Source organism: Eublepharis macularius, chromosome 2 (genome assembly GCF_028583425.1).
Source record: "Eublepharis macularius isolate TG4126 chromosome 2, MPM_Emac_v1.0, whole genome shotgun sequence".
Lineage (NCBI taxonomy): Eukaryota > Metazoa > Chordata > Lepidosauria > Squamata > Eublepharidae > Eublepharis > Eublepharis macularius.
This window is the reverse complement of record NC_072791.1, coordinates 21,877,783-21,896,723: the sequence shown is the minus strand read 5'-3', so window position 1 is coordinate 21,896,723 and position 18,941 is coordinate 21,877,783. Positions and strand designations below refer to the sequence as shown.

Below are 18,941 nucleotides of genomic sequence, written 5' to 3'. Positions count from 1 at the left end.
GGGTGATGTGGTAGGAGGGGAGGGGAGGTGCCATGAGAAGAGGGAATCGCACAAAGTTGTCCTTCCTGGCCCTTTTCACCAGTGGCACTTCTGCTGGCAGGAGAGGCAGAAAGAGATAATTTCACACGCCTCCCCTCCTCACCGCAGCATGGCTTTTTGTCCCGACATCAGCTTTTTGTGTGTCAAAACGTGCTGCTGACAAGATCTGCTTCTGAAAAAGCCTTACTTATACCTGGCCTTGGGTCCCTCTGGGAAAAAGGCAGGTGAGAAATACTGTAAAATAAAATAAACAAAAATGTCCTCTTGACCTTCACAGAACCCAACACTTTGTTTCCAATATGCCCTCAATAAAAAATTACCTTCCCTAGCCCTAGAATACAGAACTAGGCATATTCTTGTGCATGCTTCATGATTGCAACACATAAAATAACCATTTTATAATCTCTGTTCATAATAATCTAAAGAAGGCCAGAGCACAAAATCCACTAATTTTTGGTTTAATCTGAGAAAGCAAAATTCTGTGCACAGGCAAGGGAACTAGTGTCAAGATGTGAACTTTCTACTTAATCAAGTTCCACATTATATTGAGGGCAATGCTTATCCATCATGAGTTTCTCTTAATGCTTCTGTTTACCAAAGGTTCTTCTGGAACATGAATTCTAAGTGCAACCCAACAATAAAAGGGTACACGGAGTACTTTGCTTTCCATTTCCTCCCATAATATAAGAGGAAGGAAGGTGATTTAACTCCTGGGAGAGCCACAAATAGGCATTAATGCTTCTTTTTCAGCTATTGCTAGCATATGCTGCCATTGCCTGACGCAACTGTCAAGGAAACGGAGAGTCAATAACACGGGTTTCTTTTCCGTAAAAAGAAACACATGTTGAGCAGGTAGCAGCATTCTCTGAAATGACAAAGAGTCTTACGACACCTTAAAGACTGAAAAATTTATTGTGCAATAAGCTCCAGTAAACTGGAGCCCATGTATGAAGTGTTACGTCAGCTGGCAGAAAGATTTATATGCAAAGCTACAATCGGAAGGGGTGTGAGGGAATTATTACAAAGAGGCCAGCAGGCACAGTTTGCCTGGCCTTTATCAGGCACCATCACAGAAAACAAATTGAGGACCTTGGGAAATTATATACAGGTTTCAACAACTTCCACCCCACTATCAATCCATCCAACTAAACCAGTCTGAAAAGTGGGCCCACTTTCTGAACACCACTGTACAACTACCTGATTGACATATAAACTCCATTTTATACCAGAAACCGACTGAATGCTACATTTAACTACATTTAACTTCTTGCAAGCATCCAAAACATGCCATGCAGTTTGCAGCCCATTGTCTCGAGCCAAACTATATAATACAACCACACATGCACCAGTCTTTTGGACAGGGACACTTGATTAACACCAAGCAGTCTCAAAACGATTGTACCCACCTAGAGAACTGAAAAGGCAGACTAAGCCTAGAGAGGGATCCAAGAGTCACCTACAGCTCCCAGCTAAAACCTCTCCAAAGCATCATCGGGGATCTATAACCTCTCCCTAAAGATGAACCTTCCTTATCAGAGGCCTGAAGCAACTCATGAGCTGTGATTGTGAACTACTAAATGAAGATAGAAACCCAGGTACTGGGGCCTGCAACAAGTCTCAGTGCAAAAGAAAAATCCCCATATCCATGTAAGTGACAGTATCATAGGAGCCATTCAAAATCATCGTCTCATTCACCTCTACATCCTCTAATATGAAATATGCTATCATGTGCCAGCAATATCCTTCTGCCATTTTGCACAGGCTGAAATGACAGTCTTCATGCAACAGAATAAACTGATACAAATAAGACATTCAAAGTGGAAATTCAGAAACCAGTGAGCGTGCGTTGGGACGGGAAACAACCTCCCCCGGCAGTAAACAATGGATTTACATGTTTCAGTATTTTAAGAAGAGTTTCAACAGAACAGTCCAGCACAAAGCTGCTGAGTTGGAAAGCATGTGCAGATCTGATACTATTTGACTCCACAGGGACTTGGGGTGGGTAGCTCTCTGCAAAAAGGATATGCATGTTAGTCGCTTGCTAATTCTTCGAGAGTTGGGAATAGCCCACACCTAGTGATTGGACTCTTCACTGGGTCTTGTTTTTGCTGGTGCTCTGTGACCAAACGCAATACACTTATGCCCTGGGAACTGGGCCTTCTGGCCTCTCTTTGCAATCCCCCCCACGCCGGGCTAGCTGCTGTTTGCAGATTTTGGCAACTGTTCCTGACAACTAAAAATAACACTTCATGCATCTGACAAAGTTGGCTCCGGCTCCACAATACATTTGTTAGTCTAAGGTGCCACAAGATTGTCATTTTGGCTGCAGCGTATTAACACGGTTACCGCTCTGAAACAATCTCTAAGACAGGTATATTAATGCATAATATTACTGAACTTTTCCTGGTGGCATTTTACCATACTTGTTTACTCAGAAAAGCTGGTTCAAATGCCAATTTTCTAGCTAACTGAGACTAAAAGTCTTCAAGTGATTTCCTGAGGCCTCAATAATTTAAAAAGGTCATTAAAAAGCCACATTATGTTTAGCAAGAGAAAAACGACTTTAATGAGAAAATTATTAGTACACTATGCTTGCAAATAGGTTCACACAACTGCTCCCCCTCCCACTATGACCATAAAGCAAGCTTTGGGATACAGGGAGTACTGATTATTTTATAAAAGTATTTGAAATAGGTAGGGCAGTAAGGAGCAGCCACTGAACAGCAGGCCAGGGCTTTGATGGCTACCATTTTACACGGCAACCCAGAGCCCAATGGAAATTAAGCTGCTTCATGAGAAGAAAATTCCATGATATCAAGACAGTACAAAATAATAACACAGTTAGTTACTTTTTAGGCTATTATGTCAGTCACTTCTTTTTTAAAGTTTTTTTTTTAAAAAAAGATCATATCCTATAAATAAGATTGAGTTAAGAACCAATTGAAAGGAGAAAGTGAGATGGCCTGACCAGAGTAACTGTATGACAGTGCCGTGGTGGTCAGTATTTTGCTTCTAGCGGGATGCTGGCAAGCATGAGAGGGTCAAAGTCTACGGTTTGCTGTTTATACCCATCGTGTCAATGTAAAAGCACCACAGTCTATACTTTTTGAGGCTGACGTCTGGAGTTGAGAGACTGCTGCCCAGATCATTATGTGAAAATGGTTCTAGGGACTCGTGCTACATAGTAAAACCCGGGGGCGGGGGGGGGGGAGATAATAGGACTTAATGAAAAATAATTTTATAAATGATATTTTTGTACCTTAGGACATCAAATTGTACAACTTTTGTATATATAAAAGCTTAGGAGCTCTCTGTGTAGTAGAACGAGAACAGCCAGGTTTGTGCCTTTTAATTAGTTTAGCTGAATAAACAGAAATAAAAAAAATAACAACACAGTTACCTTAGAAGCTACGACAATCCAATGAATTGGTCTGACATTATTAACTGAAATGTAAAGCACCCTCACAAGTTCCATTGTCTTCAGTAGGGTAGATCCTAAACCCTATCCTACCACTCCACTGAGGAAAGCTAGAAGCCTGCCTCCTGACTAAGGAGCCTTCCTTAAACTTAACGGTAGGACTGGAGTCCAGTGGTACCTTAGAGGCCAGCAAGACTTTCAGGGTATAAGCTATAGAGAATCTAGTTAAGGCATCATAATACCATCATAATTTCAGGTAGGTAGCCATATTGGTCTAGTAGCACTTCGGCATCAATGTGCAGCCAATAATATAAAGCTCAGGGATTTCCACTCCTCCTTGTATCTGAGGAATGAGTTGACTCTCGAATGCTTACACCCTGAAAATTTTGGTCTCTAAGGTGCCACTGGACTCAAATCTCGCTGTTCTGCTGCAGACCAACACGGCGACGCACCTGAAACTTGCTTCAACTTAAGTGGCTCTTCCTCCAACAGAAGAGCCACTTAAGTGGGAGGAAGGTTGGAGCCACACCACTGAGATCTACTTACGAGTAAATATGTTTGTAAGCATATCAGACTGCTTGGAAGCAGATGGTCCATATATTTTGCCTCCATACATGTCTAAATCAGTCTGGTGAGTTATCATCTCTTCAGCGGCCCTCAGGGCACTCCAAGCATGTTACTCCTGCAGCTGCATAGTGTTTGTATTCCTCACAAATAGTCTTCAGCACATTGTTATACATAAACATGTTGCTACCACAGATCATTGACATTTGTGGTGCCATCCTCTTTGACTCCTGTACTGATTCTGCTCCATCAAATACTACTGTATTCTGGTTTGAGAATAAATCAATCACCAAAATGGTTTAGGCTGGCAAGTCAACCCTATTTCTAGAGCACTATAGTTTTGCTTCCAGTGTAACTTCAGTTTCTTTCAAATTACAAACTTTCTGTATCATTCTGGATGCGTGCCCAGAAATAAATGAGTAAGATTTCCTACGTTTGCACTGTTCATTTGTAATCAACTCAGGATTTTCTTGAACACTGTACTGCAATCTCTCTTTCGCATGGTGTCATTTCAATGATACTCATCTAAGGCTCAGTTATTTTTTAAAGTACTTTATTTTTCAAATGTTTTTATATACAAGAGTAACTGTAAAATGATAGCACTACACTGGGTATACATGCTGAACTATATACAGCAGGTCTATTATAATGACATTAGATATTATATTTTGCTATGTTGTTACCCATATGAAATAACATGATGGCATTATGAATTAAGCTTTGTAGGAAATTTTATTATTTGTATCTGTGTATTTCTGTCATTCCATATTAGATTTCAATGTTAATAATTGCCTGATAGGGTGATTTTGTTAGCTCTGAATCATTACTGGAAAGATATTCTAAAAATGGATACCATTTCTCTAGAAAATGTATTTTTTTTGCATAGTTTATTGATTGTTGTAATCTGTCTGCTACCTTTTCCATATCTTTGTAAAGTTCAGATATTATAAACAAAAAACAAAACAGAGTTTATTGATGATGGGCACGAACCTGGCTGATTATGGATCTAGACTAATCTCTACCTCCTTCCCCGGCGGGCAATATGCCAAGATTGACAACAGAAGTCTTCAACTATCTCTAATTTGTCATGACATCCAACGACAGGTGTCTAGGTTAATTAAGGGTTGTGCCCTTCCTGGTAAATGTGGTTCAGAATCAGGATTCAGCCATATTAAGGAAAGGAAACCAGGCCCAATTAGTCCAGATTCAGACTTCATGACTAGTTGGTGTTAGTTAAAACCTTCTATCTTCAATCTTCATGTTCTGCATGGCGGGGGGAGGGGGGAGAGAGGGAGGGATTGAGCATGACAATGAACCAGGTTCAACTAACTCCAATTCGTCTTGATATCTGAACACAGGCATATCAAAGTGAGATTTGTTTTGCATCATCTGAATGGGACTAGTGAAAGAAACAAGCTTCGGCTTGGTCAGGAACTTGCATTCGGGCATGACAAACTGCCGTTAATTGAAGACTTCTGCCTCAGCCTTGACAAGCCATGTGAAGGGTCCTCCCTGAGATGAAAATGGCTTATCTCATTCAAACTCAAACTGTAGCCAGGCTTGAAATCTTTGGTTTAGGCAAGAGACCTGGGAATAGAGCTCGTTAGCAGCTCTCGGCACAAAGTGTGCTTCCTCATCAGCTCGTTAGGGTCTCCATGGTACAGTTTTTGAGCCAATTAATATTCCTGAACACTCAGCGCATTTTGCACCTGTGAGAAAGGGGCTGGCACCAAAGCTGTGGATTGGTTTCAGCCCTGCAGTCAAGAACCACACAGTGACATCAACTTTTGGGGCCCTGATTGGCTAACAGGCCTGGGCCACTTAGGCTCCCAAAGCCCATAAAAATTGCTTAACAACATGGAGCTTCAAGCTTAGTCAAGTTTTAGCAGCTCAAGCTTCAACTTAACTTTGGCTTCAGTTCTGTCTCTGAATCTGTAGGATGGATGTTCCTCTGCAACCATCTTTCTGTTGCCTCTATACAAGAGACTCTGGTATTTTGCACCTGTGCTTAACTTCTGTTTTACCTTCTGGAAACTCCGTGGTGTGTATAGTTAGAGCTTACATGCTATAGGTTTTGTTATTTTATCCCACACAGTCGGTCTTGTCTTATTTTGAATATCTTGCACCTTAAATAATTATATTTCTTACCTTGTGTGGTTCTGAAACCTCAAAAGGTAACCTACTCTGAGCTGACCCTTGAACCACCTACCAAAGTAAATTTCTGTTACAAGAACTCTGCTTGCAAGACAGCCTCGCAAGGTAGGCCTGTTTAACTCCCTGACAGGCTTGGAGATTTGTCCTTTCACTCCTGTGCCTTGGGATAGACTAAAAGGACTGGTGGCAGCCTACAGGCTAATGTGAGAGCAGTCACTCACCGGCAGTTTGTTAAGTTCTGCCTAAAAAGGCAGCTGGGCTCTTTGCATCCTGACTTTGGGTGAGGTGGAGGACCCCGGCTACCTTGATACTCCCAGCTAGCCCATTTGTCACGATGCCCACATTCATCAACAGTAGGGTGCGCATGCATAAGCCCAACCATTAGCCAGGTTCATGTCTGTGTCGCACAAATTCTGGCTTGTTCTTGAATCTGAACTGAATCTTCACTATGTGTCTGGTTACCTTGCAAATTAATGAAAAGCTGATACAGTTATCTGCATATAAAAACAGGAGTCATTATGCTCTAGAAGCATACTCACTATGTTATCATTAGAACTACCCATATCTTCTTCAGGATCAAGTTCAGAACACCAATTCTGCTCCTTTGTAGCAGAAGCTGACAGTAAACAACACTGATCTGCAACTGCATATAGTATTACAAAGCTCTAGCACTTAGCATAGCTTTGAACCAGTTTAAAAATATATTCTTTTGTTTTTAAAGCAAAAAAATGTTTTGATTGCTAAACTGTGTGGTACTTATTGTTCAAGGCATTTTATTTTAAAAAGTGGACAGCCTACCTAAAGCACTCAGATGGTTGGGGCAGCGGGGCACGACTGGTAACAGAATCAGCTATAGAACCTCATTGTGCCTGTTATAGATACTGCAAAGATGTGGAAGTCACAATTATCCATGGAAGGAAAAATTGCAGCAATTCCTTTTTTATGTAACTTATCACATTTTATCTGTTTCGAAGTGTGTATGAGATTTTCCACAACAATAAGATCATTCTTACCTGTGCACATAATGTAATTGATGGATGGAATGTATAGCAAGCACCATTTCACCAATGTAGAACCTGGCCATGTCTTCAGGAAGCTTGTCTTCAAACTTGCTGAGTAGTGTCAACAAATCACCACCCACATAGTAGTCCATTACTAAATACTAGTTAAAAAAAAAGAGGCAATGCTGTTAAAATGAAAGTGGAAACTGGGATGAGAGAAGTAAAATTTCCAGAAGTGTTGAAGCCATGGGGAGACATTATGAAACACTGGAAATATACGCATAAGCTTCAACAAAATAAAATGCATAATTCATAACTAAATTAGCATTAACAATTGGACTACTTGGCAAAATGATCCCAGTTAGAGATGTGAAGAAAACAAAACACAGACAAATTCTGAAAAGGGTTTTGTTCTTAAGGTTTTTCAGTTTTTCCAATGGAATAATTAGTTTCCTACAAGCAACATGGCAAATGTACACAAAGAAAGAGAGAAAAAAAAGAAAGAGAAAGAAAGAAGGGAAGCGAGAAAGCAAGAAAGAAAGAAATGCAAACTGGTATACCCTATGCTACCTTAGTGCATGTATCTTAGTTTTTTTCATCTGAGATGGGAAAAAAGAGAAAACAAAAATGTGAATTTTGTAGTTAACTAAAGAAAGTATGTATACTAGGGTCCCCAAGGCAGCAAACATGAAAACATTGAAAACAATTTAAAACAACAATTTAAAACAATTTAAATTTAAAACAATAACTAAGATAGTGTAAACAATTTCACAAAAACAAACAGCAGTTACTAGGGGTATGCCAGACAAAACAAAACATTAGGCAGACACAGGCTCATACAGTCTTTGTAAGACTCACAGCATGCATGCTCAGGTTAAGCTTTGCAAGAGAAAACAACGAAGCCTTCCATAGTGCACTTATCATTTTCGCATATCAACACCGGACAAAAGCAGTCATGTTTAAACAATATATTCTTGAAAACGTTGTATGTCTATTCTCTAATGCTTTAGATTGTCTTACACAAAAATGTCATACTATATACTGAGTGAATAAAACTTTATCTTTTTTTTTTTTTGAAAAATTTTTATTGGGTTAGAATCCATTATTTCCACATTTACATTCAATTTTCCCCAATTTTTTCATCTCTAACCCCCTCCCTTTCCCCCCCCTTTTTGTTGACTTCCAACAGCTTTCCAACCCTTTGTCCCCTTTCCCTTACTTTTATTAGCTTCCTCTATCTAAAACAAATATATATTCTCCATTATTCTAAGCAGTACATCCTTAACTATTTTTAACATTATATGCCCAAACTGTAAGTCTTTGTTTCCATCTTAGATAAACAATTTATCCCAATTTTTCAATTTCAGATATTTCTATATATCATAAACCATATAGATCATACATTCGTTTATATCGAATAAAACTTTATCTTGAAAAGCATGTCATTCATTTCAAAAAATGAAAAAAACTCATGGGTATTTTTCAATGCTCTCCAAAATTTTACTTTTTGTTGGAAAAACAGGTGTTTGTAGGGGGAAAATATCTGATATTTTTTTTGCTACTGTCAGTCAGCTGCTCCAAATAAAACACCAAGCACAACCCAACAAGATTTTTCCTGCTCAAGCTTCAGTGAGGGGTGCGTGTGTGCGTAGGTGGGTGTGGGTGTAGACTGCATCTAATTTGCACTAGGTTCTTCTCCCAATCTCTCTTCACCCCTTTCCCACCAACAAGAGTGAACTGGTAGGACTAGAGGACATTAGAGAAAATAGGTCCATTTCACCGTTCTTCTGTGCACCATTGCAAGTTATTTGTACTCCACAACCATTTGCATGAAGACCGTTTAGAGGGCAGAGGATGTGCACGGATGAAGGTGTCCCTAAAGTATCCTGTTTGTATTTCCATATGATCATGATGGCAAAGGGGACAGAGAAGGAGATCAAGGAACTATGCTCTACTAAATCCCGTAAGACTCTCCTAGTGTTGCGCATGTGTTTGACTAGATTGAATACATGGTGCACAACTGCAATCAAAATGACAAAGTACTGAGCGAAAAAGCTTAGATTGTTTGTGGTGGAGAATCTAAAAAGTCAACCTTCTCTGTGAAAACGTAAGAAATGCAATACTGCCTTAAATGAGTAGTTTTTAGGAGTATTTACAGTGGAAATTCCATAGCAGTATTTTCTATGAAGACAGATTCCTAAAGGTCCTCAATCTAAGCTCAAGAATGGATATCTCTGAGACAACTGGTCAACCCTGGAGAGCTCATGGGCTCTTCATAGGCGCTTAACTCATAAGAGAATATTCCCTGAGAATGCAGGTCAGCCAAGAGTTGTGTGGATACTGACTGCTTGTCCTTGAAGAATTCTAGGATACTAAGTTTCATTTAAGTGCATTTCTCCCCAATGCATTTTTGTCTTCAAACAAGAAGCTGCGCATTGTGAAAGTGCTTTAAAAATAAACCTATTTTTTTCTATCTGAAGAACAGTAAAGAAGACACCGCATAAATTAACTTTGGTTAAAACATGTTCAAAAAAATTGTGTCATAGGGGAGAATGGCATCACAAATAGCAGGAAAAGCATAGATAAACAACCTTTTCAGATTTAAATCTCACTCTAAAAAAGGCCTATTGAACTCAGTAAATTGCTACTGTCAATTAACACACATTTCTTGAGGGAGGCAGAAAAGATAAAGAATATTATGAGAGTCTGATTCATAAAGTTATGGGCTGCTTTATTAGGGGCTCAATTATGACATGAATAAGACAGGTATGGAGTTGAGACATACATTTTACTATTAATCTAATCAAAACATTACAACCCTTATACACCTAACGATTACATACAAACGTGATGCTTAACAGAATTATTGTTAAGTCTAATACTTAAACTCAGTGTTGCCATATGTTATTAATTGCCCTTAAAATGTCCCAGTATGTTGAAACTGATTTTGTAATGCTTAACGTAATACAGTTTCTCAAACTGGAGCCCACAAAGGTACTCCAGAGGGGTTGCACATTATTGTGCCCATCCAATTAAAAAGACAACTGAGTTTTCTAGGAATAAGAACTCTCCACCTGAGGGGAATGCTGCCTCCCTTCTGTTTTAAAAGGCAGGAGCTCTAAGTTGCTGCTGCATGCTGTCATTCAAGTCTCCAGATCACTTCGGAGCTCAGACACTGACAGGTTGCTGCCTTCTGTTGGGACTACAGGCTTTAGGGCTCTCTAAACATCTTATATACTAATAGCTGAGCGGTCCTAATCTGAGGATACTTAAATCTGGAGATTGGAGCCATGAACGGACAAGACAGATCTTCCCATACACCTGAAAAATGTTCCAGGTTTGCATAAAAATCTGAAATCTTAATAAAAAAACAACCTCAAAATGATAAAAAGAAACACCTGTAGCTTTAACCATATATCCTCAGTGGCTGTTGCTAGGCAACCATAATAGTTTAGCCAATATTCCAGGCTTGGTTTTTGCCATTAAAAGACATCGGCCTTTCTAGGGCTGTTCTGGCCTTTGAGAGGGGACTTAATGGGGCCAGAGTGAGACCCAGAAACAACCACTGGGTGACCTGACATCACATGAATTGCATGACTCATCCAGGCCTGGCTGCTTGCTGCTGTTCAAAAGCATACCCTGCCCCCACCCCACTAAAGCCAGTGTAGTGTAGAGGTCAGTTTCAGAGTAGGATGTGGGAGATCCAGGTTTGAACTATTACTCTGCTGTGGAAGCTCCAGTCACACACTGTCAACCTAAACTACCTCTCAAGGTTGTTGTGAGAATAATGTGGAGGCAAGGAGAATAATGTAAGCTGCTTTGAGTCCCCACTGTGGAAGAAGGCAGTATATAAATGAAGTAAATTAAGAAATATAGGCGAAGATAGGGGGCATATAAAAGGTAAGTTGTTTAGTAGGTTTGAAGGAGAGAAGGACTTAGGGCAAGGTGAACATATGGAGGCTGCCAGGATGAGGGAAAGATGAAACAATGCGGGAAAGGGGATACAGGGAAAAGTGAAGTACCTCCCAGCAAGTCCTTGCAGGAGCTCCACCATGCAACTGGAGCCAGCTCAGCCAGCACTCTGCAACTGGGCCATAGAGGGGAGGCTGCAGGGGGGAGGGAGGTGAAGACAGGGGATCAGACAAAGATGGATGGAGAGGAGAGACAGAAACAGGACAGAGGGAGAAACTACGGAATGCAAGAAAGGGAAAGAGGACAAGGTGGGGGTGGGAAAAACGAGATGCCCCCCACAAGTTCTTGGGGCCTCCTCCACTTACACACTAAAGGCAATTTCTCTGAATTTTTATTTCAGTTCTTGCTTTCCTGAATGAATTACCACTGAACAGTACAAAATTTAATTTACTATTTAATCTATTTAAAATTTTTGTATCTCACACTCTAACTCATACAAGGACACAAGGTAGCTTGGCAAAGATTATAAAATCATAACAAACACAATAAAACAGAAAGCACAGGCAGCACACAAACTAGTTTGGTCACTATCTGATTTTTTAAAGGTATCTTGCACTGAGTGATACATAAAGCTGCTGTATGCAAAGGTAAATAAAAGAATAAGCATTTAATTGAACTGAATTCAATGCAATAAACATTGAATTTAATTTAACTCAACTAATTATATTCACTCTAGCTCATTACATTAAATGACAGATCAACACACCTACAGAGGAAAATAGAAAAGCAAATTGTTTATGAATTATGCTGGGAATTTGTTCTTCCTCCAGAAGGAAGGAACAAGCGTGCAAACACAGCAGCCAGCAACAATCTCACGCTCCAAAATTCCCAAAGGACTCCAAGTGAGAATGCAGGTGTTAAGGCCCAGTTCTTTCATGGTTTGATGTTCACACATACCAAATAGTTTTCATCCTGAAAGGCGTAGTGCAATGTAGTAATCCACTGACAGTCTCCATTCACCAAAACATCTCTCTCTTCTCGGAAACAAGCAGTCTAAAAATGGAATGAGGAGGAGGAAATGAATGAAAAATGAAAAACTTTTTACGCCTTCAAAGAAAAGATGAGGCGAGATCCGAAGAATTGGGAATTAGGAGAATGCTAGCTTTTGAATTACTTATGAGCAATAAAAGGGGAGTTTTAAAGCTTGTTATTGCTTCTTTAAAATAATCGATTTATTATTTAACTCAGAGTTATTTTCTTATGTTTTAGCTAATTAATCACCTATTTTGATTAACCAGTCAATTACTCATTCTTTAATAAGCTGACACTCCTAATTTATAATTATTAGAACAGCCTGAAACCTCCTATGGAGAAGAGAGATTTCTATCACTTTTCAGCCAGCTGAGGGGGAGGCCAGGAACATACCAATTCTTGCAGAATAGCAGTATGTATTTACCAGTACTTTTTTAAAACAAAAGGAGGAATAAAAACATGGCTTGGATCCGATGCTCTTTTACACGTGCACTTAGCTGCTGGAGACCTCCTCTATGAAGTATACTTCCTTCTGCACTAGGCATTTCCATTTCTGCAGGAGCAATGTTTTCCAAGGATCACCAAAGTGCCTAGCACAAGAGGGCTGCAATCCAGAGTAAAGAATAACCTCTGCACACTGGAGAGAAATACACGTGGAACTAAGACATAGGATTCATGCCAATATGTTTTAAAAAGCTGAGTTCCATGAAAACCTCCCAGAGATGAATAGAGATTGGTAGACTGCATTTTTTTCCAATTTCCAATCAAGTACACCCAAATCCAATGAACATTAAGCATTGGACTGTCTCCCCGTCGTATAGATTTCCTAAAGAAAAAAATATGTATGGCTTATTTTTGAATGTTGCATATAGTTTATATTATAAAAGATCTTAACATATTTTTGCCACTGCACCCTTTTATACATACAATTTTGATAAAGGGACTGTGGCTCAGTGACTGAGCATCTACTTTGTATACAATAAGGTCTCACGTCCAATCCCTGGCACTTCCCCTTAAAAGGATTAGGTAGTAGGTGATTTGAAATAATGCTACCTGAGACTCTGGAAAGCTGCAGCTAAAGGAAACAATACTAACAGTAATAAATCAGTGGTCCAATTAAGTATAAGGCAGCTTCATGTGCTGAATCTATTAAACGGTTTCTTCAATAAGTTACATGTTGATCTCTTTAAGGTACACAAAATGTTTATTTCTTTATTTATAACATTTCTCAATTGTGCATCACATGTAATGAATCAGCAGCGGCCTAGCTTTTTCTTACTTCAACAAACAAGTTTTTACACCCCTCCATGAGCTGCTAAAAATTGCTCCCCCTCCCCAAATTAAATCGCTGTCCATGAAGCCTTGAGATTTTCAAATGCACAAAAATCTTATTCTTCATCTTGAATAATGGCTTTTGCATGTGGCTCTCTGACATAGCAAATGAAATCTGAAGCCTCCATGTAGTCTTTAACCTGGTTTTACAGTAAACAAAAATCTGGCCAATATAATTCATGGTAAGAACTAGGGCAGACTGTCTGGTAAACGAATACATGGTAATGCTGAGAACAACAGATGCCTCGAAGGGAATGTCAGACTTGATTGCATTAAAGCAGCTCACTTAAAAAAAAACGAAGCCCCTTTTTGCCCAGGCAGTAATTCTTTCTAATCCAGCAGAAGTTCACTGTAATTTTCTTTAGTGCTATTTTTAAAAATCTGAGTTAGAAACATTGTACTTACCTCTGCCCTTTTAAGCATTTCCCATTTATTAAGGATTTTCATTGCATAAATGCGCTCTGTGCACTTCATTTTAACAACTGCAACCTAGAATATGTTAAAAAAGCCATTTAAATATTTTGAATAGATTGCTAATTTCTGCAACTGCTGATAAAGGAAACGTTCAACCATATGCATATCAGTTTACCCCATGCTTGCTAGAATGAAAAAGTAATTCAATATCCCATTGATCATAATTTTTATACTTAATATAACCAGTAAAAGAGAAATGTACATGGCTACTCAAAAAGTCCTGCGAGTAAGTTCAAAGTCTGTGCTCAAATATTTCTGATCAAATAGATGGGGGGATGGGAACTGCAAAAGTATGAAGGCTTTTACATGAAAATGTGTGGAAAAGCTACATTGTTTACCAAGAACAAGCAGTGTTTGTATACTATGCCTCTGGCCAACAAGAGAACATTAGATAGGTCAGCCATTTTAAAAAAAACAACACATACACACACACACACAAACAGAAAATGGGAAGTAATGCCCTGGAAGAAAAAAAATATTTGGAAAATGAGCAAATGCAAAAATGCTTGCATACTGAATACTGACGTCAAATTCATACAATTTATTACTGCAAGGGATGTGAATGGTCTGTCCACAATTAGGATAAACACTCAAGGTAACCTAATACTGATCAATCACCTCTTCCCGTTAGCATTAAGTGAGATGATTAAAAAACATACTTTAAAAAGTGAGCTTGTCCCCCTATTTCTGAACATGGATTCAGGGTTGGGAAAGTATTACAAATCCCTAGGGGTCAGCAACAGTCCTAAGCGCTTCAGGTATTTCAAAGCTTGTGTGTCTTTGAGATTTGTACTAATGATCAGAATCAGAACACAAGCCCAGGGTCATTTGTTATCACCCTTATCGCAATTAAAGAGTGATCTCGTGTAAGGAGTGCAAAGCGGACAAAGCCGGAGTGGACAGAAGCTACTGGCAGCCTAGGAATTCAACCCAGCACTCCCCACCCCACCCCTAAACTCAAGCTCTTCCCCTTCCCCTTTAAACATCTCTGATGATTTCTAAAAACTATTTGCTTATGTGGTGCTCTTAATGGTATCACTGCTTTAATTGTTGCTCACACTGAGGAGAAAGAGATTCAAGAATCCAAGGTCAAGAAGATCTATGCAGGAATAAGGAAGGTCCTAAGGAATAGCAGATAAAGAAAATAAGGTTTAGTTTTGCATTAGTGTTTAGCAAGAAGACTACTTATTTTGTGAAATGTCAAACAAACCCCATTTATCTGACGCACAGATTCCTGGGAATGCTAGTGAATTAAACACACAAAATATGGAAATCGATGTGGTGACAGGGTTCCCCTCCCCCTCCTGCCCTGGCTTTGGCCTAATGGAACACACTCCCATTGAAGATCTGGGCCCTACGGGACTTGTTACACTTCCACAGGGCCTGCAAAACGGAGATGTTCTGCCAGGCCGTCTTTATGGTAGTTTTATAATAGCTGTGAACTGTTAAAGGCGCCTGGATTTGATTTGTTAAATTAGTTTTATATTTTTATGATGTTTTAATGTATATTTTATGTTGTAAGCTGCCCTGAGCCCCTTCACAGGGAGGGCAGGATATAAATCAAATAAATTAATTAATTAATTAATAGACAAATAAATAAATAACCCAGAGGAGGCAATGGTTTCCAGGTGGCAAGAGTTTTTCTAAACCTTCCCAGCACAGTCAAATGTTCTTACATTAAGCTCTCCACCCACAGATGTTACATGTATTCTCTGTAATGTTTAGTCGGGACATGAGGTCTCAGTAGTGCCCTAACTTCATCAAAGCTGAAGTCAGAAAGAAAGGCTGGTGTTTCCCCATTGCTGAAAACCTCACCACTTATAGCCTAGAGTAGGGGGAAAGGCAAGGTTTAAATGTTCCCACCACCACACTCAATGCATGAAGCTCCCTTATACTGGAGCACACCATTGGTCCATCAAAGCCAGTATTGTCTACTCTAGTGGCAGCTTTCCAAGGTCAGGTGGAGATCTTCCTTGCTGCCTATTTCCCAATCCTTTCTACTGGGGATGTCAGGATTGATTTTGGGATATTCTGCATGCCAAGCAGATTCTCTGCCACTGAGCCATGGTCCATTCCTGAATGTTACCCACATTTCCTAGGTTAGATATGGTGGTGGTGGTTTCACAATTGCCACAGCTTCTGCAGCCATTGTGTGGCAAACTCCTGCATTTTATAGTTTTAATTCTTCCTGTTGCGGTGTACTACTGACTAGCTTGCACTACAGCAAGCATGGGTTAAGTGCAAAAACCATAGCCAGATCTTATGGCCGGCCTGTTAGAAAAGACAAGGTCTCTAACCCCAGAATGTTGCTCTTCAAAATAACTGTACTGTATATTTTCTCAAGTGGTATTGTACTAATTATAGAAGAAATTCCTTCATATTGTGAGATTTTTGCCTGAACCCTTCCATTGAGTATGCAATCACATTCCCCTCCACCTAATCGAAGGAACGAAGGAAGGAAGTAAGGAAGGGTTTGCCCCATCCTCTCTTCAGAAGCAAAAGAAAGTATAGAGCTACACCTTTCATCAACACAAGCCTTAAAATGAGTATTAGTTCAGGCAGTCATCACTGCTTTGATTACATGAGGCATTTTCATCAGCATCTCTTTCAGGATGGGACTACGCTGCTGTTCGGTGATTGGGCACTTAAGATATGATCTACGTGGCTCATTAGTAATTTACTGACCATTGAAAAGCAGGCTGGCGAATGTGAGAGCAATTGTATAGTTGCATTCATAACTACAGAATGGCTAGACTGATTAATTATATTGAATTCAGGAATCTTTGCTCTCATGAAGTCTGGATGATGTTAAAGTGTTCAGTGCAGGAGTCCTACCGAACCTCTAAAATTCAACACACACTCCCTTAATGCTATGCCTTGTTTAATCCAGTCAGATCATTCGGAACCATTTCAATTTCACTTTAAATGATTCCTGACAAGCCAAGCTACTGCTGCCTTTACTCTCAAATTCACTATCTTCCCTTAATTCTGCAGTCAATGGTGCCTTGGCGTCCTCATCCACTGACAACAGACATCAAAGTTCTTGACAGAATCACTCGGCAAAAATCAAACATGAGCCATTTAGTTCTTTTCAATACCTTGCCCATTTCGTGAGGTACAGTGACCTGCCAAAATGCATAACAGCCGTGGCTCATAGGCAGATCAAGCAATGAAATTCAAAACCCAAAACGCCTCCCTCAGCTAAAATATTAGAACGCAGGTGGATGGGACCTATTCGAGACAAGCGTTATAGGTTGCACAAGTGTGTTTTAATGGTGAGATCAAGCCCTTTTTTTAGTTTTAGGAATTCTTCTCTTCGTACACACCTCATTATTTTCAACCTTGATTTTAAAAGAACAGCAACAACAAAATCGTGTATTACAATAAATTGAAAATTACCCTTAGAACCCCATTTAAGTGAAACCATTCTGAATGCAAGGGGGAGGGACACTGTTTGTAATAAATGCTACAGATTATTTGAAAAAGCCAGTGTGGATTATTTGAATTTTTTAATATAAAATGTATATTAATTTAAGCCTTCTAGTCAAGCTTATTTAATTAACAAAGCTTGATAATGCAAACATCATTTAATGTTTACCTTACCAAGTACCAAGTGCAGTTTTAATTAGATTGTTCAGTATTTTTAATAAAGCATATATATGCACGTTCTGTTACATTTCAAAGGAGTCACTTGTAGGCACAGCGTTTTTTTTAAAAAATCCGCCCCCAATACTGCTCAAACTGAAGACATTTCTAATAAACTAAAACTATTTAAGATTCTATGGATTACAGACGTTAAAACAGCTACCAAGATTAAACTATCCCAAAGCACTGCTGTTCTGGTGTAAGGAACAGAATGCTAGTGCAGGGCTTCCTCCAATACTACTATGACAAACTCCTTAAATCAAAAAGAGTGGGGAACTACTTGACCATGGACCAGGGGAGGCAAATCACAAACATCTGACAAGGTATAAAAAATGCCAAAAATAGGTCTGCAATGGATTTATTCATAGAAACAAGAAAACACACATTTTTGAAGAGGAAGAAGAACACAATTATCTTCTCTTCTCCCGTTCCTTCACTCAGGAAACTGTTGATAACATCTAGGTTGAAAATGTAGATGAAATTGCATCTGCAATATTCAAGCCATGAGAGAGACAGAATAGTATAGTATAGAGTACTAGGCTAGAAACTGGGAAACCCAGGTTCAAATCCCCGTTTTGCCGTGAAGCTTGCTGGGTAACTTGGGCCAGTCACTCACTCCTAGCCTAATCTACCTTGCAGAGTTATTGTGAGTAGCAGCAGCCGCCGCCTTTATTGGCATTACATCCATATTAATGGTTGTGAGTATAAAATGGAGGAGAGCAGCGCAATGCCCTATGCCTCTTGGGGGACAGGTGGGATAAAAACATCTCCAATAAAATAAAGCTGTGAAGCAGAGTTCAGGGCTTCCACTTTATGAAGAAAGCCAGCAGTAAAAGAGAATATCTCCGAACAAAATTCCCCGAGTCACTAGAGGTCTTACATTTTAAGTAGAAGCCCAGAAAAGGAAATTTGTACTGACCACATATTTTTTTATTTTTGCTTATTCAGTGTGTTTCAGTAATGCACTGGCATAAAGTGTGCCCTGGGAACACTGTGACTGCTAGAAATGCATTAAATAGGAGTCCATCAATTACTTCTTCCTCCTTTAACCCTGAAGATCCATTTTCAAGTAGTCACTGACATTTCATCTCCAAAGGGCTTAATGTAGGCAAGTGGAGTGCCTGATTGAGACAGAGGTCACTTCCTTGTTGACCAACCAGGGCTCAAATATGCACAGTCCTGCTCATAAGTAGCAGGAAGCTGCTAAACATGTTCCTAAACACTTGGAAGTCACAGCTAACCTAGGATCATGGTAACACCAATGCCACAATGGGTATCAATATAGCTTTATTCCTGGGGTATGACAACGTATATACCATAAATCCATAGAATTATCAGGCATCAAAATTCCATAGTCTAGGAAGCTAATT

At 39.5% G+C, this 18,941-nt stretch overlaps 1 protein-coding gene across 4 annotated transcripts in view; it reads right to left on the bottom strand.

The window, feature by feature from the left end:
- Positions 1-18,941, bottom strand: part of CDC42BPB (CDC42 binding protein kinase beta) — a 144,384-nt gene that overhangs the window by 78,475 nt on the left and 46,968 nt on the right. For all 4 annotated transcript variants that reach the window (XM_054972907.1, XM_054972911.1, XM_054972912.1 and 1 more), the window contains exons 3-5: positions 13,858-13,941; positions 12,046-12,141; positions 7,189-7,337 (exon numbers count right to left, since the gene is read on the bottom strand). In XM_054972907.1, coding sequence (XP_054828882.1) covers positions 7,189-7,337; positions 12,046-12,141; positions 13,858-13,941 — 329 coding nt within the window. The remainder of the gene's footprint in view (positions 1-7,188; positions 7,338-12,045; positions 12,142-13,857; positions 13,942-18,941) is intronic.